Source organism: Lonchura striata, chromosome Z (genome assembly GCF_050655825.1).
Source record: "Lonchura striata isolate lonStrDom1 chromosome Z, ASM5065582v1, whole genome shotgun sequence".
Lineage (NCBI taxonomy): Eukaryota > Metazoa > Chordata > Aves > Passeriformes > Estrildidae > Lonchura > Lonchura striata.
Genome location: NC_140740.1, coordinates 8,017,233 through 8,042,702, shown reverse-complemented (window position 1 = coordinate 8,042,702; position 25,470 = coordinate 8,017,233). Strand labels below are relative to the sequence as shown.

The following is a 25,470-nucleotide window of genomic DNA, read 5'->3' as shown; positions in this document are numbered from 1 at the left end:
CTTTGAGAAACTCCAGCAATCCTGAAAACTTATTCCCAAAATTTAAAGGCACACTAACATCAGACCGTGGAAAACATCACTGGCTCAGTTCCAGCTAGACTCCTCTTTTTAGCTAATGTTTAGTCGAAGTAAGTCAGCAAAGGGGTCAAAAGAGTAGCTTAAAAATGGAAAGTAGTTCCAAAGGAGAACAGTATTCAATGAACAGAAAGAGAGTAAAAGGGACAGGAGAGGTGAGACTTGGACATATGTTCCTTGGACATACAGCGTAAGAGGTTATGAAAGCATGTAATTCAAGAAGGTGGCAAACACTGTGTAACTAGTAAGGCCAAAATTAATCCATAATGCACAGCAATACAAACTGTTTAATAATCAGCACTGAAAACTTGTCTACGTAGCTCCAACACCCAGGGAAGCACTAAATACAGTGACAGGCCCCCTTGGTCAGTACTGCACCAGTGAAGCAAGTAAAAGCCGACTTGTGAAGGGCACCTTACTAAGTTAACGGGTACAGTCAAAACACGTACGAGACAGCTTCTGGAGCTGATTTATGTGTGTGCACCTCCAGGTAACGCCTCACAGCGCCTCTTCCAACGACAAACAACACCCCCAAAGCCGCCCCCCAAAGCCAGGCGCGGAGGCAGCCTCCTCCGGTCCCCCCCGCACTGGGTCTGCCCCGTGTGACAGCGGCGCCCCGGGGCCGGCACAGCCCCTTCTCGAATCCTCAGGGAGAGGGCTGGCCCGTCCACCCCCCATCCAGACCCACCTTGAGGAGGATGGAAGGCGGCAGCTGGTTGATGTCTAGGGTGGGCGGCGGCGGCAGCTCCCGGCAACTGTCGCCGGGGTGCTCCAGCGGCTCCTCGCAGCCCGCCTCGCCGCCCCGCTCCTTCTCCTCCTCCCGGCCCTGCTCCTTCTCGTCCTGCGCCGTGGGAGGCGGTGGCGAGGCGGGCTGTGCCCCGCCGCTCTGCCCGGCTGTGCCCCCGCCGCTCTCCCCCGCGGCGCCGGGCAGGGCGAGCAGCTGCGGCTCCGTCGGGCACTGGCAGGCGCCGGGCTCGGGCTCGGCGGCGGCGCAGCGCGGCTGCTTGCAGGGCGGGCAGGCGGGCAGCCCGGCCCCCTTGCGCTTGCACACCATCTCGGAGGAGACCTCGCCGGGCGGCCCCAGGAGGCCCCGCACCGGCGAGGGCAGCAGGCCGGAGAGGAAGAGGCGCTGGCAGCGGCCCGGAGGTTCCCAGGCGGCGGGCGCCAGGCGCAGGAGGCGGCGGGCCACGCGCTGCTCCGCGGCGCTCAGCGACACGTAGGGCGGCGGCGGCGGCAGCGGGTCCCCGGCGGGCAGCGGCTGCTCCGGGGCAGGCGGGCTGGCGCCGTGAACGATGAAGCAGAGCATGCAGGGCCCGCGCAGGAAGCAGCTCCGGCTGCGCGGCGGCGGCGGCGGCACCTTCCCCCGCGGGCGGCGGCGATCCCGGCTTAGGCTCCTTGCCTCCTTCGAGAGCAGGTGGCCCATATAGGAAGGGAAGCGGCGGCAGCGGAAGGGCGGGTGTCACCTGCGGGAGGCGGCGCCGGCAGCTGACATGCTGCCGGCAGGCCGGGGCAGGAGGCGGCGGCGGGGCTGGTTCCGGGACGCCGGGAGGGAGAAGCTTCCGCTACCGCCGGCCTGACCTCCCGCGGGAGCGGGGGCGGCGCTCCGCGGGCCGGCGCTGCCGCGGCGGCGGCCGCGCTGGGCCGCTGGAGGCCGGGCCGGGCCCGCCGTGTGACACGAGCGTACGTGCATTGCCACAGAACCGTCAGGGCTGGAAGGCACCCCTGGAGATCATCTCTACCCTCCTGCCGAGGCAGGGTCACCTGGAGCAGGTAACACAGGAATGCATCCAGGTGGGTTTGGAGTGTGCTCAGAGAGAGAGACGGCACGGCTTACCTGTTCTAATGCTCTGTCACCCTCGACGTGGCGTTCTTGCTGAGGTGGAACTTACTCTGTTTTACTTTATGGCCACTGCCCCTTGTCACTGAAAAGTCTGGCACCGCCGTGTTAGCACCAGCCTTGAAGATATTTATACCCATTACTGAGAACCCCTTCCACTCCTCTCCAAACCAAATGGGCCCAGTTCCTGCAGTTTCCCCTTACAAGAGAGATGCTCCAGGCCCATCATCATCTTCGTGGACCCCCTCCATCATCTGTTGGACCCCCTCCCTTAGGTCATTGCCATATATATATATATATTTACACGTAAGACGTATAAAATACATGCATCTTTTTGAGGAACTGAAATAAAATTTTTTGTGCTACACTTTGTAGGCAAATTTCAGAAGACCCCTTCCCATTGGTCTCAGATTATGTGCAGGACAGTGGCTGAGTTTTTGCAGTGGCAAAGCAACACAAGCTTAGAGACCATCAAGAGCAGTTTTCCAAGCTCTCTTCTGTCAACATAATTTTCCCACCAGCACTTTCCAGAAAATAGTTGTTTTCTGCTGTAATTCATTGTACATCTGGAAACAAGGCTCATATGGGACCTCTGACCCCCTATGCCCTCCTGCAGACACTCACCTCTAACTGCAGTGTGTTGAACCTTGATGCAAGTGCCCTGGTGTGTAAATCCTTGCTGGATGCTGCATTAATTAAGACTCTGCTTAGTGCCTAGCAAAAGCAATTTGTTTCAGCATTCACTTCTAAACAGTTGACTTAGCTGTATAGTCTTAGATATGTAGTTTAAATATATGTGCAATTTTTTCTTTAGTAAAAGGTGTCTGGGGAAGGAGAAGGCAAGTTGCAGCTAGAGTATATATGGCTCAGTACTAATATCAAATAACAAAGGGCAGGAGAAGAAATGCACAGTATTTTATATTGCGTAGCACATGTTTTGGCTTTTTGCCCAGGGACAAGTTATGTTAGGATTAAAATACCCATGCTGCTATTATTTTTGTTTGTTACCTCTATAATTAGTCTTCAGCAGCACTTTAAAAATGTTTCCTATGAGAAAAGTACTAAATATACCTTTGGATAATAGCAGAACAATAGAATATTTTGTTTGGATTTATACTTCAATGGGCTTCATCAATATAAAGCACAGCAAATCTTTACCAAAAGAATTGGCAAGGCCTTTTCAGCTCTGTTGGGAGAATGGGTTGAAAAGCAGAAGGCAGCTGGAAGTAACTCTTGGTAAGACTGTGTGAACAGCAGACCAGTCATCCTCATATATGGACTGAGTTTAACAGTGCCTGCTCTGCACTTGTGTAGCCCAGGTGTTGCTTCAGGGCTCCTCCTGAAACATGATAAGTTAGCACGATAATGTACATAAATTCACTCTTTGTGCCTTAGCCATTGGTTTGTGCCTGTCCCAGCTACCTGCCTGGTGGCTCACACACTCCCTCCTCCCACAGACTGCAAAATTTTATTTCAGTAAGGAAAAACAAAAATAACATTAAAAGAAGATGAAAGTCCAAATCAAATCTTCAAACCAATCAGAACTCAGAATAAATGCTGGCTGTCTTCAACTTCTCCAATGTGTGTCCTTCCCACACACGTTGCAGTACTTCAAAAATTGCTCCAGAGTGGGTTCACAGTTCACGTCAGGAGCTGCTTCCATGGGTCCAGAGCTCGTTTCAGGAGCCTGCTCCAGATTGATGTTCTGATGGGATCATGTGTGCCTTTGGACATCCACCTGCCCGGACATGGATCCTACATGGGCTGCCAGTGGTTCTTTGCTCTGCAGTGGACTCTTCCACAGGTCACGGTCTCCTAGACTCAAGTTCACATTGGAGTTCCAGCCTGTCCAGTATGGCAGCACAGGAGCACAGGCTCCCTCCAGCCCAGGCATTTTGCAATGGCTGTCACCAAAGTGTCCCCAGGCACAACACACTGAGGTGGCTAGCAGTGCAGCCAGCAGCAAAATCAGAGCAGCCACTAACAAACACTGAGTTCCAACAGACAGGAAAGCGAGCCCCATGGGAAGCACAGCAGCCTGCCAATTAATAGCAAAACAGCAGTAACAGCTACAAATTCAATGTAGCACATTCAGTCAAATCTGCCGTTATTTCAACCCTTCATGCACTACACTGTCGCTATAGGGCACGAGAAAGCACAACACGAGCCACCACGATGGCAAGGCAAAAAAGAAGGTTTATTTTCCTGACTCCGACTTTTATACTTATTGTTTTCAAAAGGTGACAGTGGATTGGAGAGTGAATGGGCCACCTCTCCAAACACATTGGACAAACCACCAGTACATCAACTTCCTCCACCCCCACTAAGGAATGCAAAACAATATGTTGTTTATAGAAAATGTGTGGGAAAGTTTTCTAACAGAATGTAAACTCAGAAGGCTTTAGAAAATCTTAAGAATCAGGGTGACACAACACTGGGTGCCAAAACAACTGACATGGTATAACCTCAGCTATTCTTTTTTTCATCTTAATGACTTGTTTTTCTTGAGTTTTATTTCTTCTCTTTTTGTTTCATTTTCATTTTTGTCTTTTCCTTGCAATTCATTATTACTACTACTATTACTATTTCTAACTTATTAAACTGCTGATAATTACCTCAGCCCATGAATTTATTTCTTGGTTTTACACTTCCAGTTCTTTCCCTGTCCCACTAGGGTGGGGGAGTGAAAGGGACTAAGCAGCTGTGTTTTTCTTAGTTGCCAGCTAAGGTTAAACCACAACAAGCGTGTTTGTTGTAAGCATATTTGGTATGATTATTTTCCCTTCAAGCAGATTACACAGTTACAGAATCCATTAGTTTGGAAAAGATCTCTGAGATCATCAAATACAACTTTTTACCAAACACCACTATATCAACTAGACCACGGCACTAAGTGCCACATCCAGCTTTTCCTTAAACACCTCCAGGCATAGTGACTCCACCACTTCTCTGGACAGCTCATTCCAAGGTCTAATCACCTTTTCTGTGAAGGAATTCTTCTTAGTGTCCAATCTAAATCTTACCTGATGCAGCTTAAGACTATGTCCTCTTGTCCTGTAACTGGTTCCCTGGGAGAAGAGATCCCACCTGCTACAGCCTTGGGTCAAGGAGTTGCAGGGAATGATAAGGTACCCCCACCCCAGCTCTCCTTTTTTCCAGGTTAAATACACCCAGATCTTCATCTGCTTGTCATCAGACTTGTGCTCCAGACCCTTTGCCAGCTTTTTTCCCTTCTCTGGACATACTCCAGCCTCTCAATGTTGAATTGAGGGACCCAGAGCTGGATACAGCACTCACAGTGCTCACAGTGTGATCTCACCGGTGCCCAGCCCAGGGGGATGGTCACTGCCCTGCTCCTGCTGCCCCACTGTTGTTGATACAGCCCAGGTGTCCTTGGCCTTCTTGGCCACTTGGGCACAGCTGGTTCATATTCAGCTGCTGTCTACCAGGACCCCCCAGGTGCTGTATAAACACGGAGCTCTGCCCCAGCGTGCAGCAATGTGGGGGTTTTTGTGGTCTTGCTGAACCTCAGATCATTGGCCTCAACCCATCAGTCCAGCTTTCCAGATCCCTCTGCAGAGACTTCCTGCCTTGTAGCAGACCAACACACCCACCCAAACTGGTGTTGCCTGAATTTGCTAATGGTAGATTCAATTCCCTTATCCAGATCATCAGTGATGATATTAAACAGAACTGGGCCCAGCACTGACTCTGGGGGACACCACCAGTGACCAGAGGCCAGCCGGATCCAGCACCATTCACCACCATTCTCTGGACTGGCCATCCAAACAGTTTTTAACCCAGCCAAGAGTGCTCCTGTCCAAGCCATGGGCTGCCAGCTTTTCTGGTGAGATAGTATCAAAGGCATTGCTGAAATCCAAACAGACAACACCCACAGCCTTTCTCTCCTCCCCTGATGAATCTCCTGATTATAACAGGAGATTTTTATGCCACTGGTATCTCAGAATTACTTTGTACAGCTGGGCCATCAATAGCAGACATAAAGTGTATCCAAAGTTACAGTATTTCTGAAGTTGCTGGATGTATAAAATTTTTATCACTGTAGCAGGTAGGTTCCAAGGTAATTATGCTGTCAGAATGCCATGGGGACAAGGGCACCAGGGAGGACAGGACAGGGCTTCACCAGCTGTGACCAGAGACAAACTTTACCACATCCCAGTTGTTCACAAATATCTTTATTACCTAAACCTACATATTTATGTCTAGCTGTTTCAAGTAGATCTTCAAAGTTCCCCAAATATTTGCAATATCTGTAGGCAGAAGGAGAAATTGTTTCTATTGTTTTCAGTCTTCCATCTGAAGTTGAAACATACTTCTCCCAAAACACTGCCTGCTTCAATTTCTGAACTTTGCAATCCACTCAAATCAGGATGTCATTCAAAAAGTGAATAAGTACCATAACAAAGGTAGGATTTTTTTTTTATAATTTAGGCATAACTTTTTAGATACAAACATAGAGGGAGTGTTTAGCTCATTTTTCAAGATGGTAGACTGTTCTTTTTCTAATAGCCTGCAAGATCTAAATAAATTTTAAATTACTGTGGTAATTTAAATGAATAATGAGAAATACAGGGAAACAGAGTGTGCTTCTGGTCTATGCAAGGGTTTTAACACTGAGTGTCACTGTTGCTTCATGGAAGGCAAGCATAGGAACTACCTGTTGCAGTGTAAAAGCAGAATTAAATATTACATGGCCAAATATCAGCTGTGAAATCTTCACTGCATAACGTCAGAAGGCAGATGTAACTAACGGTTCATTTCTTCATTAGCACTACTTATATTTAATGAAATTTGAAGTCATAGAACCAGTAATGTGAGAAATGTGCCTGAAAGCTACTACAACTTAGTCTCGGAATTAAGCAGTAAAGTCCCCTCTATTTGTGATAGTAAGGGCTTATTACACACATAATAATAGATTACAACACTTTTCATTGTTATCTCTGTGCATATTTAAATAGGCCACAAAGTCTGGTGACTGAAGGTAAGTATAATATTTAGGTTTGAGCTACAAGGGAAACAAGAAATTTTTAAGTTTCCATTTTGTATCTAGTCCAGATACCCCTAAAGTGCATGTTCATCTGTATTTCAGGACTGACCTTTCGAAAATTTGGTCTATAATCTTTGGCCTTATTGCCAATGTTGAGAGATAGTAATTATTTAACTTAAATAAGGTTAAAGTAGAATTTGTTTCATTGAATTATGAAGTTATAACACTATGTGATTTAGTATGTTTATTCCCTTTGTGTAGTTTTGCTTGCTTAACATCAGTAGCTTTGAAGCATTGTGTTAGGAATGTCCTTATGAAATAGATGGAAGGAAATAGCAGACTTTCCATCTTGGTTATAGAAAGAGATTAAAAATTCTTTTGTAAAATGCTAGTTGTTTCACTATTTGTGCTAGTTTTAGCTGGAATGTACTTAAGTTTTTTCACAGTAGTTTGTAAGGAGCTGTATTTTGATTGGTGACTGAAACAGTACATGCATATTTTGGTTTTTAATTGAGAAGGGCTTGCAGAAATCCAAGAGTTTTTCTGCTTCTCTCTCCATCCTACAAGTGAACAAGGAAGGAATTGAGAGGGGACTCAGCAGGGACAGGATACTCCAGACCAGGTGATACCACGTTAAGCAGTGAAGTGGGGGAAGATGAAGGGAGACAAGAGGGACATTCAGGGGGGTGGCATTTTCCTCCCAAGTCATCATTATGTGATGGAGCCCTGTTTTCCTGGGAATGGCTGAACACCTGCCTGCTCATGGGAAGAAAATGAATTTCTTGTTTTGCTTTGCTTGCACATTAACCTATTAAACTCTTTTTATCTGTATCCAGGAGTTTTCTCAGCATTACCCATCTGATTCCCTCCTCCATCCCACAGGGAGCAGTGAGCAAGAGGCTGTGTGGGGTTCAGCTGCTGGCTGGGGTTGCACCATGACAGTGCCCTTGGTCTACATGGGTATGAATGGAGGTTCCTCAGTTCTCCATTCCTGAAGATGTAAAATTTTTTGCAATTGTCCTCATTGCAACCACTTTATTATTTAGTTCTTTATGTGATTCTATGGTTGAATGGAGGCTGTGATTCTTTTGACTAAATCTCAATTCCAGAGCACTTCAAGAGGAAAAGGGAAGATTAATGTCACTATTCTGATGGATATTTAGGTAATATGCACTGTGAATTTTCTGTTTGCAGGGGTACTTTGCTTCTTCTTATTTGTTCTGCAGATATAATCATCTGATGCTCAAATGTCACCTTAAAGTTCTACTTTGCTGGAAGGAAAAAAGCATAAATATGACACATGATCACATGATTTCAACCCATTGAATTGCAACAGTTTAGATTCTACTTCCACAAAGACCTGCCTGTGTGTTGACAGCACACAGTATGTATACTTGGAAGTGCTTAGCAGTCAGGTCTCTTGTATGGCTGTAATCTTAACTGCAGAGCTCTCATTACAGCAAGGGAAATAATTGAATGGTTTCATTCATGTTTTGTCCAAAATGACATCTAGATATGTTTTGGTAGTGGTAACCTTATTCCCCAAGGTAGAAGGCAAAGTTTGGAGATTCCGTTCCTTATCTAATATAAGTTATCTGTCTGAAAGATCTTCAAAATAACCAGTGGTTGTATTTTTTTTTGTTTGTCAGTAACTAATAAACCCTGGAACTTTTAAACATGTTGTATGGTCTGCCTGCAGATGGCAGTATTTGGTTTGGAAGTAGAAATCCTGGCAAGAAAGGCAGTTTGTATCCTGTTTTATTATTCATCATACCATGGCACCTAAGTGACAGCCTGTCAATAATTAAAGGGAGGGTAGGAGAAGAGAGGGCACATGTTTCACAGTCTTCTGACCCGCCATAATTTTTCCTTCTCTCTCAACATAAAGATTATTTAGTAAGTGTGTAGTAATAATCTATTTTCAGGCATTACAACATTTACATTCAAGACTCTAGAAATCCTTACATAGGGAATCCCTAATTTAATTTTTTTCTTTTTAATAAATTGCCAAATAAGATTTGCCCTTCCATGAAGTGACAAAGATAAAAATATCAGCACTATCATGTTTTTATTTCACAGTTTTTGTTTGATCATACATCCAATTTACAGTACTTAAAAAACATTTTGTATCCAGGTATTTCAAGGTTAGCTATGAACCACCATATTTAAGTTAAAATTTTATGCAGCTACAAGAGGGCTGCAATCTTAGGAAAAAAATAAGGAGATAACTTACTCGTTATTCTCTCTAGATTTCTTTCATTAATTCACAGAATAATTACAGTTGCCTTGTAGAAAATTTCTTTACAGGAGCATTATGTGAAAAATCATGTGTCAACAAACAAACAAACAAGCAGAAATCAAAATAGAAGTTACCTTAAATAGAAATCTTGGGCTAGTCTTATTTTCAATGTATTTATGGAAATCCTGTCTGTATTATGCATGTGTGCTTTTTTCACCATTCCAAGTAATTAATTTTAAAGGGTTACATGAGTGTGAGAACCTCTTTTTGTTGCTTTGATTAAAGACTGCACAATACTCCCAAGGTCCATACAACTCATAAGTAGATATAATAACTACAATTCTCCTGGCTGCTAACAGCTTTGAGAAATTATTTTCTGGTAATATGATAACCTTTTACTATTTATGATAATTGCTTCCAAAGAAGAATTGTGATTCTCAAACTGGAGTTTGAGTCTTGCAAGATCAGAAGAATGGTAACTAGTGGGGTTCCATAGGACTCCAATCCTAAGAACTGTGTTCTTCAACATCTTCATAATTGACTTGGACAAAGGATTTCAAGGTACTCAAAGTTTGCAGATGATACAAAATAGGGAGGAACTTCTGACTCTCTCAAAGATGGTGAGGCCCTGTATAGAGACATCAATAAATTGGAGAGATAGGCAGTCACCAGTTTGGTGGAGTTTAACAAGGCCAAGTACTGGATTCTACACCTGGGATGGGTCAACCCTAGCTGTACAGACAGACTGAGGAATGAGAGGCTGGACAGCAGCACTGTGGAGAGGGACCTGGGTGTCCTGGTCAATGGCAAGCTGGATGTAAGTTGGCAGTGCCCTGGCCAGGAGGGCCAACCCTGTCCTGGAGATACCAGGCACAACATTGCCAGCTGGGAAAGGGAAGGGATTATCCTGCTCTACTCTGGGATGGGGTGGCCTCACCTCGATTCCTGAGGGCAGTTTTGGGTGTATTGATGTACAAAGGTTATAAAGCTATTAAAAAGTGTCAAAAAGAGGGTCGTGAAGATAGTGGTCTAGACAGGAAGGCATAGGAGGAGCAGCTGAAGTCACTTGATCTGTTAATCCTGGAGGACACTGCGAGGAGACCTCACTGGGGCCTTCAACATCCTCACAAAGGGGTAGAGGAGGGGCAGACACTGATCTCTCCTTCCAGGTGCCCAGTGACAGCACCCAAGAGAATAGCCTGAAGTTGTGCCAAGGGAAATGTACAACAGACACGGGAAAAAGGTTTTTCACTCAGGGAGTGTTTGGGCACTGGAACAGTAATTTAGAGTTTATTAAAGTACTTTAAAGGCATTAGAAAAGATGGGAGGAATTTTTTAAAACTGTGAAATTTTTTTAGGGGATGACTACCAAGCAGGATTCATACATGTACTTTGAAAAACAAGCAAACAAACAAACCACGTCACACCCATGCCATTGCTGTTTCTGCCATATACTTCTAAGGAAGAGGAGCAGGAAAATTACATTGTAGGAAAATTAGATTGCAGGCAGGCATAGACAAAGAATACAATCTGTCTACGTATAGAATGTCTAAATATGGAAGTAGATGCTACAACCTTCTGAGAGCAATACCTCTCAAGGTAGGATCTCTGGGGTTTTTTTCAATAAAAATAAGATTTTTTTTTTTTTAATAAAAATAAGTGATAAAGATTAGAGTATTCTGTCTTGATAGCCCCCAAGATAGCAAGTAAGGAGTTCATGCTAACTTTCCATTAAGATTGATGTTTGAATAATCACTTACAAAGAAAATTTGTAAGAAATCTTTATAATAAATTTATAAATTAATAACATTGTTCAGGTAATGATATCTTTTCCTATCTGGACTATTCTTCCTCTCTCTGTCCTGCCCACAAATGTTTGTTTCAAGCAGCCAAACAATAGAATGGCTAAAAATAGATGACTCATACTGCCATATTATTCTGCCTTGTTAGAGTCTGTCTATTATGCTGATGGCATATGTATATATATTAAATATAATCAAAATTTTGAAAAGGTAGTCTTTGTAGCAACATTTTTTGAGCAGTGCCAGCTCCCTTCTGTCTTTGCCTTTGAAGAAAAACTGGGGCCTTTGCCAGAATTTGTGTTAACTACTGCTGGCAGAAACCTACAGGCAAACTTGCCTTTTTTTTGGAAGTAGCAGCTGCAGCACCAACATTTCAGAGAAACCATATCCCTCAGTAACCTCTCAAGGTTTCATCACCTTGCTCCTGTAAGAGGAATTCTGTTAAACATTAGTAATCCTGCAAAATGCATATCCCTAAAATTAAAGAAATATCTAACAGGCATATGTAAAAAGTCAGGGAAGATGAGAGGCACCTTGGCAGATTATATTAATGCTATTGTTAGGACAGTTTCTGCATTTTGCACATATTAGTAAGAGGGGAGATAATGCTAAAGAGTTGATTTATACTGAATGAAACACACATATCTTCCCCATCAGTATGCGAGGGAGATGAATGTGATATGTATTATGAGATCAGCTAGCCTAACTAGAAAAAAAAAGAATGTGTTTCTCTTTGGAGTCTGGTGTCCCATGGCTGAGGGATGGCAGAGAACAAAACTAGTTAAATTAAAAAGTGCATAAAGCAAGCTTTGTGTATTTCATGTGCACCTTTTAACCTTTCCTACCCATGTGTTTTCGAAGAGAGGTAGAAATTGTTTGAAGATCTCAAGGCTCTGCCTTAGCACAGAACTGTCCCAGTTGTTGCAATACTGCACTCAGGTTGTTGAATGTTGGGATAGACGTTCCCAGCTCATCAGGTTTTATGCACGTACAAGGTCCAGCAAAGCTCTGTGGGACTTTAGGTTGTAAGGTCAAGTCCTGAATTAGGTACTGCAACAGTTCTCCTGCAGTAGAAGTTTAAATGGGGGATCTTGCCACAAAAGTGCCTCGAGTGTGTAGGGACCAACAGAGACAGCTGTGCACATGTGCCTCCTATGCTCCACATGGGACTGGCAGAAATGGCTTATTAATTTTCCAGATGCATTTGTCTAACAATATCTGACATGTGGGCATGGAGTGAAAAGAGCCTGTGATGCAGCTGGCTGGCATTAGTTTTGGCTGTCTGTGCCTGGTAAATGGGATACCAGGCTAGGAGAAAGCCTGTAATGCTGCTTTCAAGAAACTGAACAGGGCCACAGCCCTCTCTCCCACCTGTGAATCAACATGTTGTAAAAGATATGCTCTTTTTGTTGCTTAGGCTCAACTTGTCAGTCAGAGATGTACTGTGCACTTGTCTACATGTGTACTTGTCTACTCATGTTTAAATATATAAGGGAGAATCTGTGGACAAAAAAAAATATTGTGAGGCTTCATATAGAATAAAGGAACAATGAGATAGAAATAAGTGAGCATTTGAAAAGCTTTTCTCCAAGTATAAAAACATGGACAGTTTAGCTTGTTGATACAGATTTCTTCATAATAAAAAAAAAAATCCACAAAACAACTGTCTGAAAATGTTATATAGAAAATGTTATTCTTGCTTTAACTGCTCAGGGTGTTGCAGACACCTTGAAAAGTTCTTTAGGTGCTTCAGAGGATTCTTGAAAACTGGTGCCCATTGTAGATCTTGATCACTTGGGAAAAACATTTAGCCTTGAGTCTAACTCAGTTTTTGCAAGTGTGTCTTGGGCATACAAACCCAGACCATCAAAATACCTAAGAAAATAAATCTGTTTTTCCACTGGCCATATAAGTGAAAATGTATTCTTTCATCCATCTGAACCCTGCTAGACAGTGTCTGCTTTCTTCTAAATGTACATTTAATACTCCTGTTGCAATCCAAAAGTAGAGTATACTCCTCTTCTGCCTGTGTGTGTTGCAGGAAACTGTCCAGTCTGCAGGCAAATATCATTCAGAGGATTCAGAACCATTTTGTGAAACAAGGGGGAAACTGTGTGGTGTGGCTGTGGTGGTTGCAGGAAGTGTCATGCTATTATAGGAAATCAGTAGCAAAATAACTTCATGTCAGTTTTTGCAAGAACTAGGGCATATGCTACCTAATTTTTCAGAATGACATGACTTTTGGAATTTAGTACTTATTCATCTTATTCTCAGAAACATACACTACCTTTTTGCAAAATGGGATTATTTAGAAGTAATGGTACAAATTGCTTGTCACATACAATACTCCTTTAATGCTTGAGAAGCCCTCTCTTAGCTGCAGTTAATTTGGACAGTAGTACCTAATATTCATTAATTAAAAATCTGTATTCCCTGTAGATTTTCTTTTGTCTTATTCTCCACTTCATATCTCAATGTAAATTTGAGTTGGTTATGATTATATTCCCTGGTAAATCTTCAGACTGAAGTTCTTTATTCATGTAAATGCTTTGGTCATTATATATGTGTTTTAAATGAGCTAAGTCACTTTCAGTATAATTAACATATAATTAAAATGGCCTTTTGCTCTTCCAGAACATATTGTGCACTGACAAGTCTTTGAAAAGAAAACATATTATTTTAACATCTAAGGTGCCTTAGATGTATCATGACAACTTTTGTAAAGGTGCTAGCAGTAGATTTTATTTCTGTATGAAATAAAGTTGTATCAGTTGGACAAAGTGTAGTTATGTTGAATGAGGTACAAATGATGGAGGGACTGGTAGGAACAGCTTGGTGAAGCTGTGGTTTCGAAAAGAACCATAACCTAGAGTAAAGATCAAAATAAAGGTGCACTTGGCCTGTGTCACTTTTCTGTTTTTCTGCATTGCCTTCTGAGTGTTCAGGTACTTACTGATTTAGGATTGTCAGTATTAAGGTGGGCTATATAGTGCAGCACTTGAAGCTGAAGAATGATTATTATGAAAGACCTACTCCCTAAAAGTGAATTAGTCCTACTTGCTACTCTTCAAGTCTTCAGGTGTAGTAATAGGTCATGCACAAAGTAATCCTATGTTTCTTCCTTAGGGCATGTGCATTTCACATTCAAAGCACTTTTTTCCTAAGAGGAATAGCATTTCATGTTCAGGGAAAAAAAACAACTTTTCCTCTAAAGTTTTTAAAATATAATTAAAATCACAGGCTGCAGATTAAAGATTTTATCTGAATGCAAGAGAACAGTGAAATACCATAATTTCACTTTGCTTTTTCCCATTTAAACTGGTACACCACTTACAGGTACACCACTATAGAAACACAGTAAGCCATGAAACTTGGATTTCTTGTCCACAAAAGTATTTCAATGTTTCTTCACAAATCAGACATTCCAATGTGTTGTTTGCTCATCATTTGACTTGCCTGTTCATGAGATAAACCACTTTTCCTATTAAACTGTAAAGAATTGTCATACCCATCAGTGAGGCACTTTTTGTAACAAATAGATGAAGAACTGGAAAAGGGATTCCTCAGTAGTGGTAACCTAATATTTATTTTGGGAGTTAATTGAAAAGTTAAGCCTCCTCTTCTCTTCCTTGTAGTCCATAGCTCTCAAACAGCTTTGCTTAAAGGAAAAGGTTTATATTGGCACTGGAACTCACAGGCACAAATAAGAGAAGGACTGGGGGCTTTTCTGTTGTCCTGGCCATCTGGAAATCTTAGACAACACTGAAATATCAATGGCTTCAAAAGTGCAGGGAAGAAGAAGAAAGAATAATGTGAGCCCTTCCTGAGTTTACTGAGTGAGCTATACATAGCAAGTGTGACTCTTACAGGACAAGGTGACTTCTAAAGATTAATGAACTCAGATACACGTTACCATGAAGAGAGAAAAGAACCTGTTATCTACATGCACAGAAGGGGAATACGAGGCACAGACGGGATAAGGCAGCCTACAGTCGCATAGGAAAGCTGTGGCAGAATAAGAAATAGGATACAAAATTTACCACTCATTTCCCACAATCTACTTACTTACCTCATTGCCCCCCCTAATGGGTGAATTTAGTTCCACATCTTAATACTCACAGAACCTCACGTGGGGGAAGAGAGGTGAAGTACTCAGGACTGTTGTGCTTCCCTGAATAACACAGTCTGAGACAAATCCTAAAATGCTGAAGTGTCACAAAATGTTTGAGATTATTCAATTTCATTAGGATTAAATGTTCTGAAGACTTCATCATGCAATGTGTGTGAAATAATTTGGAGATGAAAGAGAACAGCTTCCAGTTTGAAGAGATTTATTTTGAGACTTCAGACAATTTTATATTACTTTTTTACATACAACTTGTGATCTATCAGCATGAAAGGCTTCAGACTCTAAAAAAATCAAGTCTTAATTAGTATGTAGATGGAAAATTATAAACCCATCCTCCTTCCTCATCTGCACTATATTTGATTTGACAGCATTTTAAAGTCATTACTGGATTTTTTTTTTTTTTCTTATACAGTGTTTTATCAGTATTTCCCAGCTTTTGATTCACAAGCAATGTATTACTCACAAGCTCTGAAAATAGCCTTTGTGAATAAATGTATCATCTGTCCTTGCAGCTCAGACTGACTGGAACTGCAATTAGTGTGTTGCCATTATCATGTTACTTGCTCTACAGTTTGCCAAGGATCAAGCAAAAGTTGAAGGCAACTTATTCATAAGAGTAAAACTGTTTGAAAAATTAGCTCTAGTCTGGACTTGGAGACAGTAATTATGAAGTTTGACTTTGGCTGGCTTCCAGATGACCACCCAGCTGCTCTGTCACTTCCCTTCTCCTCAACAGGAGAGAAAATAAGATGTCAAAGCTCGAGAGACAAGATTAAAGACAAGGATATTATTTACCAGTCACCATCGGGGGCAAAATTGATGGCACCAGTGCCTGGGCATGAACATTCAATGAAATAATGGATTACTTGGTGGAGGACCTTTTTGTTTCTCTGTGAGAAGTTAGAGGCTGCTTTGTACAGTTTGTGGAATAATGCATGAAACTGTCATAAATGCCCATTTAGAATAAAGTAGAATAGAACAGAATCAAACAGAACAAAATAAAATAGCGTATTTCAGTTGGAAGATGTGTACATCCAATTCAATTTTCTGAGCACCTCAGGGCTCACCAAAACTTAAGGTGTATTACCACATCTCTAAAAAGCCTATTCCAAGGTCTTACCACTCTGTCAGTAAAGAATTGCATCCTAATGTCAAGTCTGAACTTCTCTTAGTGCAGCTTTGAGCCATTTCCATGCATCCTGTCAGTGGATCCCAGAGGTAACACATCAGCACCTCCCTCTTCACTTCCCCTCCTTAAGAAGCTGCAGAAAGCAGTGAAGTCACCCCTCAGTTTCCTTTGCTCCAAACTGGAAAAACCCAGTCTCCTCAGCTTCTCCTCACTGAACAGCCTTTCCCATCCCAGTGCCTTCACATCCTTCCTAAGTTTAGGGGCCAGAACGGCACACTGTGCAATCCCCTGTGTTGGCTGTTGGGCTGCACTGTATCTGATGTGTCCCAGGATGGGGTTTGCTCTCCTGCTGACTGAGGTGGAGCCTGCTGTCCACCAGCACACCCAGATCCCTTCTGCAGAGCTGCTGCCAATCCTCTCCCAATTCAAGCTTGTGCCTGGTGCTGCTCTTTCCCAGATGCAGAGTCTGACACCTATTAAATTGCACACCAGTGATGATGATTAGCCAATATTCAATCTATTTAGGTACTTCTACAAAGCCTTTGTTCCCTCAAGAGAGTCAGTAGCATCTCCCAGCAAATGTGCTTGTGGTGCACCCAGCCTCTGCAATCAGATGATTGATAAATACATGGAAAAGTACTGTTCCTAGTACTGATCCATAAGGAGCACTGCTGGTGACTGGTCTTCAGTCAGATGTTGTGTCTTTCAGCCAGTTCTTCATCCAGTTCACCATATACCAGCTCATGTCATAGTTGGATCACTTCTACAGAAGGATGCTGTGAGTGACACAATGAAAGCCTTTACACAGCAAAAGGTAACATATGACTGTATGCACCCTTTAATGAATATTTCTTCGGTGTCTTTAGTACTCATATCCTTCAAGACAGACAGACAATTTGCATATCAAGAAAGTTACAGCTGAGTACCTTACTGCTTTGCAGTCCTCACAGCTTCTTGCTCTGGTAGCAAGCTTTTCTTTTTAAGCAGTTTCTGCAGCTGCTGGTTCATTCAGATTCTGCTGTGTCTTGACAACTGGGCATGTTCAGTGGGGTGGCTGAGCCTCTTTGAAGGTGCCTCTTTGCTCTGTCTGAGGTTGCTCTGTGTCTGAGGAAAAAAGATGGGTGGGTCTCTGCAGCATGAGCTGGCACAGAAGATGATGACAGGCCAGGTAAAGAAAGGTGACAGAGGGCAGATTGAAACTCTGACTTTCCATAGAGATTTGCAGAGTCCCGAAAGTCCATGGCAAGTCAGGAGTCCAATAAAAGTTTTTTATCTCAGTATGAGCCTAAAGGAGATTGATGCCTTGCCAGGGCAGTAAACAGGCTAAGGAGGCATTCCTGCATGAAATCTTTAGCTGAAGTCTGTCTGCATTTCCCATTTTCTAAAAATTTTGCCCTATCCTAGTTTGTGCTTAAATTAAAGACAAACTTAAATATTCCAAACCACTTTGTTGTACAGGTGGAACCATTCCAAAATTCTCATTAAACCATTTTCAATGTACTTGTAAAGGTTATATATTAGCTCTTTCTGTCATCTTGCTGATGTCACAGTGTTTTCTAAAAAGGCAATCATGTTCTTTTTGTAACATGTATTTATTATTTGTAGTCTACTTCCTGAGTATTTTGTAAAACATTTTGAAGGGATTCATTACTGGGATAGGGATATCATTAGTGAATATACTAGCTGAACAAAACTGAATAGGACTATCTCATTTTATTTATATCTTTACAGATGATATAAATGAACACCATAGGCCAGGGGTTAACACAAAATTATTTTCTGCTACATTCAGGAACTCACAGAGAATTAAAGAAGGGTTCTGTAGATGAAAAAAAAACCCAACCCACCATCCTCCTACTTCTCCTTGTATTACAGCTTTTAAAAAGCTTAATCTCTCTCTAGAAAACATAAAGGAGGTGGAAGGAAAGCAAGAACCCAAAAGCTGAATCCCACTCTGGATCCCATTTTCCATAGGTGCTTGGTAGGTCTATTGCAGTGCTTAACAGCGCAGCAGTTCTTTTTTTCTTTCCCCCCACCTCCCCCTACCACTGCTGAGATGTCATTACTGTATTGTTTACAGTGTTTTCATCCTTGCTGATGTGAACTATTTGTGATGCTCAGGTCTGCTGCCCTCTTTTCCTCTTATTTTTTGCTGGTGAGGCCACAGTGACTCCAGGAAGACATCACAGAGAATACTGGAGGACTGAAAAGGAGTGCTAAATGAAACTCAAACTTTGCAATTGCAGAGGGTTTCTAGGCCAAATGTGCTTGCATGGGCCTACCCAGCAAAGTCTGCCTCCTGCTATGAAAGGAAGGTCCAAAATACTGCTTCTTTATTTTCCTTTATCAGTTTGGAAATATTACTAAATCTAAAACACAATCTGGGATTTGATTTCCTCTCCATATATAAGTTTGATACAACTATCAGAGGTACGAGTATGTCACATGGGATGCAAACATTTAGTCAGGGAAGTGATTTCAACTGAACAACTTGACATAGCTGATTCACTAGTTCTCATCAGAGCTTTATAGATATTTGGCTTCCACTGAGTTATTAAGAAAAATATCAAAATCCTGGGCCAAAGTTTTTTTCAGAGAAATCTGTGTGGTCTATTCAGTGTCCTTGCACATCTGCCACCATTGTAAAGTCTGCCAGAAAGAATTTTTAATCCAGCTGAGTACTTCTTGCACTATTAGTAGTTCATACAAAAAAGAAATTATAAAGTATAACAGACAAATGTAGTGTTGTGCTAAGCAACTGAAGATAAAGAAGATACTAAGTAAAGTGTCTGCAAAAATCTGGGTCTACAATCATCAATACACTCAACCTTTTGGACAAACTTTTTTTGACAGAAGCACGGGGCTTTTCTTACAGTGAAATTATTTTGAACATATTTATTTGCTTCTTGGCCTCTTCCTTTGCATTCTTGGGACAAGGAGCAAATCTATATATAGTTGCCTTTTATATTCTTAAGGAATATTGCTGTTGTGATTACCTCAAATTAAACCAGCTTTTTTTTTCTTTTTTTTCTTTGTAAAAAAGAACATGGGATTGATACATCTGACTACAATACTATTCTTCACACCTATCCTTTCTTTACAGCTATATTCTCCAAGAGTGATTCAAATACAAAGCAGAAATTCATACATTTTCTAGACTGCCATTTGCAGTTTGTCTGCATTTCAAATCTGTTATCAAAGAAATGCTGTCATTGGTGTAGTCAGGCTGCTGCAGGCATATGATGTATGTATAGTACAATGGTAGACCCAACAGTTTTATTTTGAGGGGTCCTTCCATTGTGCTGAGAAATTCAGAGATAAGTCTTCAAAATGTTACAAGATTACTGGAAAATCTACATCTCTTTGACATTCCCTCTGAAAGTTGTGTGTGGATATCCCACAGCACCTGCAGGGCATACTGTACCCTTTACAGCCAGCACTTAATGTCAAGGGCAAATTGTGCCCTGTATTATCAGCGGTGCTGGATAAAAATGTATTTTCGACCTTTGGCAGGCAGTGTTCAGTAAGTTAGACTAATATTTCCTCCAGTTAAGCTATGAAAGTCAAACTTTCACACAATTACATGACAAGGATTTCTGTTCTTTTTTAAAAATAGTACTTAAGGAGACCTATATTGTTTCCTTATTTGCAGTGGCCATTGATTTGCATGTAATTTTTCACATGTAACCTGTGCTTGCATATTAAGTGTATATTCACTAACCTTTTCATACTTTAAATAAAGTTTCCATACTTTATTTAAAAGCACAATCATCCGAATGAAAAGGCTTTTTCATGACATCTGCCTTTAATGAGTGTTAACTTCTCTTCAAAGAATAACGGGTTTTGGTATTGAGTAAAGTATCTTTCAGAAAAATTTCCAGAATTCATTAGGACTGGTGTGGTTTAACCCCAGCAGCAATGAAGTGAGATGGGAAGAGACAAAAAGTAAGACAAGGTTGAGATACAGACAGTCTAATAGAGAGAGCAAAAGCTTTACACACAAGAAGAGCAAAACAAGGAATTAATTTCCTTTCCTTCATTTCCTTCCAATACCCCTTCCCATGGCTGGTCAGGTGTTCAGCCATGCCCAAGAGAGCAGGGCTGCATCACAGCAGTGAGTTAGACAAACACCATCGTTCTGATCATTCTCACCTTCCTTCCTCTCTCCCAGCTTTTCATGCGGAACATGAAGGGACATGGTCTGGAATATCCCTTTGGTCAGTTGGAGTCACCCCTTCCCAGTTGTGCACCCCTGTCCTGCTCGCTGGAGGGATGAGGAGCAGAAAAGGGCTTGGCCCAGTGCAAGCCCTACCCAGCAATAACAAAAATATCCCAGTGTTATTGTCCTAGATTGCAAGGCAGGATGCATTCTATTTGCTGTTAGAAGCATGGCAGTTATCTTCTGTTAATTGGGCAGTTTTATTTGTCTCTTCCACAAACCAATCCTCCCTCTGGGGAGATATCTGCTGTTCATGGCTTACTGCATGTCACTGCATGACTGATAAAAGTTACAGCATCCCATGGTCAGATGCTCCACCCAGAGGGAGGAGCCAAGCATTCCTAACTGGATATAATCTGAGTTTTTAGCATACCAAATGCAGCCTTTCCACTAGATTCCCAAAGGAATAGTTGAGTTTTCCCACTGGATCTTCAGAGGAAGATTATACCCTTCTACAGGACCACTCCTCCAGCAGAGCCACATCTGCCACTCTAGGAGGACTGCAGCCATTCCAATTTGGACTGCTACCAACACCCTGACCAAATGGTGTCAGGTTGTATTCTGACTCTGTCTGTGGTTTTATTGTTCTATTACAGGTATTTTGGTGGGTTTTTTTTCCTTTTCCTACTAAATTGTATTTCTAACTTAAAGTCTCTCGCTAGTTTTGCTTTCAAACGAGAGCAGTTATCAACACTGTTTCCAGCACAAACCCAAAACACAGGCCCACACTAGCTACTGTGAGGAAAATTAACTCTATGCCAGCCTAAACTAGCACAGCACTTTTAATTTTTTACCTTCAATTTTTTAGTTTACAAATGTTTAAAATCATTAGAATAATAGTTGCTTTAACCTTAGTTGTCTTTTTAGAAGATTCAAAGTTGGGATTTCCATTCTGGTACTGCATTTTTTATGCAAGGAATATGTAAAATTAGATTATGATCATTTCTCCTACAGGCAACCACTAATTTTTGGCTTCAGCTCTGCATTCTTGCATATATCTAATAGGTGTTACCACACTCAAAACAAGAGACTTTGATGTTTAAAAGGAAAAAGCCTTTATATAATTTGAAATTCTCAGACACCTTTATTAATGTCTGAGATTAACCAGAAGTTTAAATGGTCAGCTTTAAAAAAAAAAAATCATATATGTATGTCTGGGATTGAATCCCAACCTCGCTGAACTCAAAAAAAATTGTTAGTAATTAACTTAAAAATGTATTTCTGTTCTGGAGAGTTTGTTGCCTGAAATCTAACATATTCATCTTGAACAAATGCTGCTTATCATTTTAGAGGAACAACAATTTGCACTTGTAAACTTACACATAAATACAGATTCTATATTTACTTAAAATTCAATAAGAGCAATGGCTTCAGATATGGTGAGATGAAGGTTAAAGCCATATTGCATTGCATGAGGTATTTGGATGAGCCATTTGCTATTGGAAAAATGTGAGAGAACAAATAAAGTACAAGTTCCAGGTTATAATAATACTGAGCTTTATTCCCTGGTGATAACCATACTGGAGGTTATAATGCAAATCTGAATGAGTTTGCATATTGAGCAAGACCACTTTTAAGAAAAAAGATATATCAGTGGAAGAGTTTAGGCAATTTGAATTGCAGGATCAAGATACATTTCTTATCTGAGTAAATTCCTTGTATGGAAATTTATTGTAATACCTTTTGCCTTAGAGGCATATATCCTATAGCATTATGTAACCCAGCAACCTCAAGTTTGCAAAAAGAAAGCCTTACAACTATTAATCTATGGGGACAAAGAATTTTCTCCTTTTTCCTCCTTCCAGAAAGGGAAGGATGGCATTTTGTATGAATGCAACTTCTGCTGTTCATACAGTCATTAGCTTTCTGAAAGAACACCAGCCCAATACTTGTATTTAAGCAACTGTAACACCCTTTTCCACTTCAGTTAATATGGAAGATTTTATAGGAAAATCTGCAGTACATCCTGCTGCATAACCAGCATAACACAGTTTCAACGTAATTGTCCCCCAAGTGTGCAGAATTCCATGTGTATCAAATGGCTGAAGCAATACAAGAGTGACTTACTAAGATTAAACATGGAAGATATAGCCTAAATATTGTGCCATGTAATTTCTCTCAGAGGTGACCTGCATGCTGATGTCCTGAAGGGGAAGTGCAGTTCCACAACAGTGGAAGACAGGAGTGCTCAGCAAGAGCTGCCAGGAGCAACAGGTGCTGCTGCTACACCACAGTGAAACCCTGCCCTAAAATGCACAACAATGAAGGAATCACGATAACCTCTACAGGCATTGTGTGTGAGGGTAGTATGTACATTTTAGAAAGATAGCAAAGCTTTTGTTAACAAATTCTCATCGAAGGCTAAAGTATTGTACAATTAATATGGCAGCTGTTCTCCAGCTGCCTTTACTGACTTGAGCAAAGCAATTGATACAGCAACTGCTACGAGCATTCCCTCTGCCTTAGCGTGTTGGTACTTTAAGAAATATTTTTAAAATATCCATGTTATGCCACAAATTGAAATCCAAATACATTACATAAGTCTGCTTCCTTTGTATAAGGGGTGCCTCCATTCAGTTGACAGTAGATACTACTAGCTTTTCTTCATTTACTTTAAATTCAGGACTTAATGCTGTTTTATTTCTTTTCCAGAAATGAAAAATCCTGTCTTGTTCTATTCACTCTACCCTGCATTTATTAAACAGCAGGTTCTATACCAACCTCTGTTTCTCCACATCTATAATTCTATTTGTTAATGGCTCCAAGTGGAGGGACTGCTGGACCACTGTAAGCTGTTTGGCACTGTTTCCTGCATGTGTCAGCATCAGTATTCCTTTGCATAGATTGAAGCATCAAATAATAAGCTATTTAAATTCTGCTCTCATCCTATCCCCTAAGGGGTGTTGCCTTGAAGAGGTGAAAGAATTCTTCTCTGTCCAGTAGTTTTCATCTTATACTTGGGTTGCTTAAGTACCATTCTGCATCTAAGTTTCCATTTGTTGAAAATGAAAGAGCTTTTACTTTTCTTGACAGTGTTTTGATTTGAAGCTTATTCTGTTTCCGCAGCAAATTTGAACAATTGGTTTTAAAGCAAGACAGTACAAATTCAATCAAAGGACCTTTTGAGAAACTTACTTGAGCTCAGGTAAGTGAGGAAGGCCCAGAATTTCTCATGAAGCTATGATGAGTTCTGTTGCCACAGCTCTCTCCACAGAGAGGAAAAAGGAAGAGGGAGGAACAGGCACAACTTTCCCAGACAGTGTCCTGGAGAAAGCTGCAAGAAGATCAGAGCAAAGAACGAAAAACAATTATTATCTTCACTTGCTGCACCTGTTGTGTACTGTCATGGTTTGACACTGGCACAATGCCAGTGCCTCCATGAAAATGCAATCTCTCAAATGAATGCTGTGAAATGCATTGAGAGCAGAGCAAAGCAGGCCCAAGATTAATAACAAGAAAAAAAACTTTATTAAGCTACTACAATAAAAGGGGGGGGAAAAGGAAAAAAAAACACACAAAGATCAAAATGAAAACCTTGCAAAGCATTCCTCCTCCCACCACCCAACTCCAACAAACCACAGTGAGACACAATCTGGACCCCAATCAGGTTTCCACCCTTCAGACAATTGATACTCAGTCCATCGAGGGAGAGAGGAGTCTCTCCTGTGCCACAGACCACCCCAAGAAACACACTGCCACATCCTGTGTTTCCATGTCACACATGGCACTGCCTGGAGAAAAGTTTGCCATGGTGACCCTGCTCCTTTCCATGCACAGTGCTCTCACCACCAATGCATGGATGGACAGAGTGCTTTTAGGATTTTCCTTTCAAGGATGCCCTGCCAAGAGGGGAGAAAACAACAGTTCAGTTTTTCATTTTTTGGGACCACAGTCCCCCCCAATTTCCCCTGGGGCCGAGGGTACAAGAACAGAGATCTTCTTCTCTTCTCCTTCTTTGAGGACAGGGGGCACCACCACAAAACCCCTAACCCTTCTCTGTTCGCTCCACTTCTGTCTTTTCCCAGCTGAAGCAGGTCTCTTGGCTCACTGGCATCCTCCTAAAATACAGTCTCTCTTGGAGGAGGAGATTGGTTCTGTCTTTGGCTATGAAGGAGAAAGTCCAGCCAAAAAGCCACTCCTTCACCCCCGCCCATCTAGAATTTCTCCTCCTAACATCCCAGGGTCCAAGCTGTCTCTCTTCCTCTCTTTCAAACCGAGGAGGGGAGAAAGAAATTCACAAAGATTTAATTTCTCAAGGAATGGTTAAAAGTCCCGACTCCCAGGGCTGGCTCTCTGCCCAGGCTCCAGCTCCCATGGCAGCTGGGCACCTTGCAGCCCCCTCGCTCTTCTCCTTCCCCGCAGTGAACTGCTGACAAAACTGCTGTTGTCTCTTTCTCTCTCTCTCTCTCTCTCTCTCAAGACTCTGGGGGGGAACGGAGACATCCCAGATTTCTCCACCCTTCCATCTGCAGGGGGTTCCAGTCCCTCCACCCCTGGGCCCACCTCAGTCAGGCCATGGGCCTTCCCCTCCCCACCCAGCCACGGCCAGGCAGGGCAGAGTCCTGCACTGCACACTGACCGGAACCAAAGAGAGCCAGTTCTCCTGGGAATTCTGATTTTAACCCCTCTGTGTTCTCAGAGGCATGTCCACCTTCAATTGGTCAATATCCAAATTGACCTCTGCCTTCTGAGAAAATTCTTTTTCCATGTCAAACCATGACATGCACATGTGGAATGTGTTATGGACATTTGTTTACCAAAGGGTGATTTCTTAATTGGCCATTGGTGATGGTGTTTGGATTTCAAGGACCAATCTGGTCTGTCTGTATCAAACTGTCTGTAAGGGTGCTGAGTTTCTTAATAAATATAGTATAGATAATAAAGGAATTGATCAGCCTTCTGAATCATTGAGTCAATGCCAATTATCATCCCATCAGGAATGCCCTGCTATGATAGAGCTCTACTAAGAATTACTTTGAATACACTCCTTTTTAAATATCAGAATGATTTTACAAGGCTGGGTTGAGTTAGG

General features: G+C 41.9%; 1 protein-coding gene and 1 long non-coding RNA gene across 3 annotated transcripts in view; one reads left to right on the top strand and one right to left on the bottom strand.

Moving 5' to 3' along the window:
• FBXL17 (F-box and leucine rich repeat protein 17) overlaps positions 1 to 1,598 on the bottom strand; it is a 274,595-nt gene extending 272,997 nt beyond the window's left edge. Inside the window, exon 1 of one of the 2 annotated variants that reach the window (XM_085566318.1) lies at positions 764 to 1,598. In XM_085566318.1, coding sequence (XP_085422444.1) covers positions 764 to 1,498 — 735 coding nt within the window. In that variant the 5' untranslated portion in view covers positions 1,499 to 1,598. The remainder of the gene's footprint in view (positions 1 to 763) is intronic. The other variant, XM_021524805.3, reaches the window with a different exon arrangement.
• Positions 1,537 to 23,949, top strand: LOC146763611 (uncharacterized). The gene is made up of 2 exons (XR_014951144.1): positions 1,537 to 5,759; positions 7,757 to 23,949. It is a non-coding gene; the product is annotated as an uncharacterized LOC146763611 (long non-coding RNA).
• The last annotated feature ends 1,521 nt before the right edge of the window (positions 23,950 to 25,470 follow it).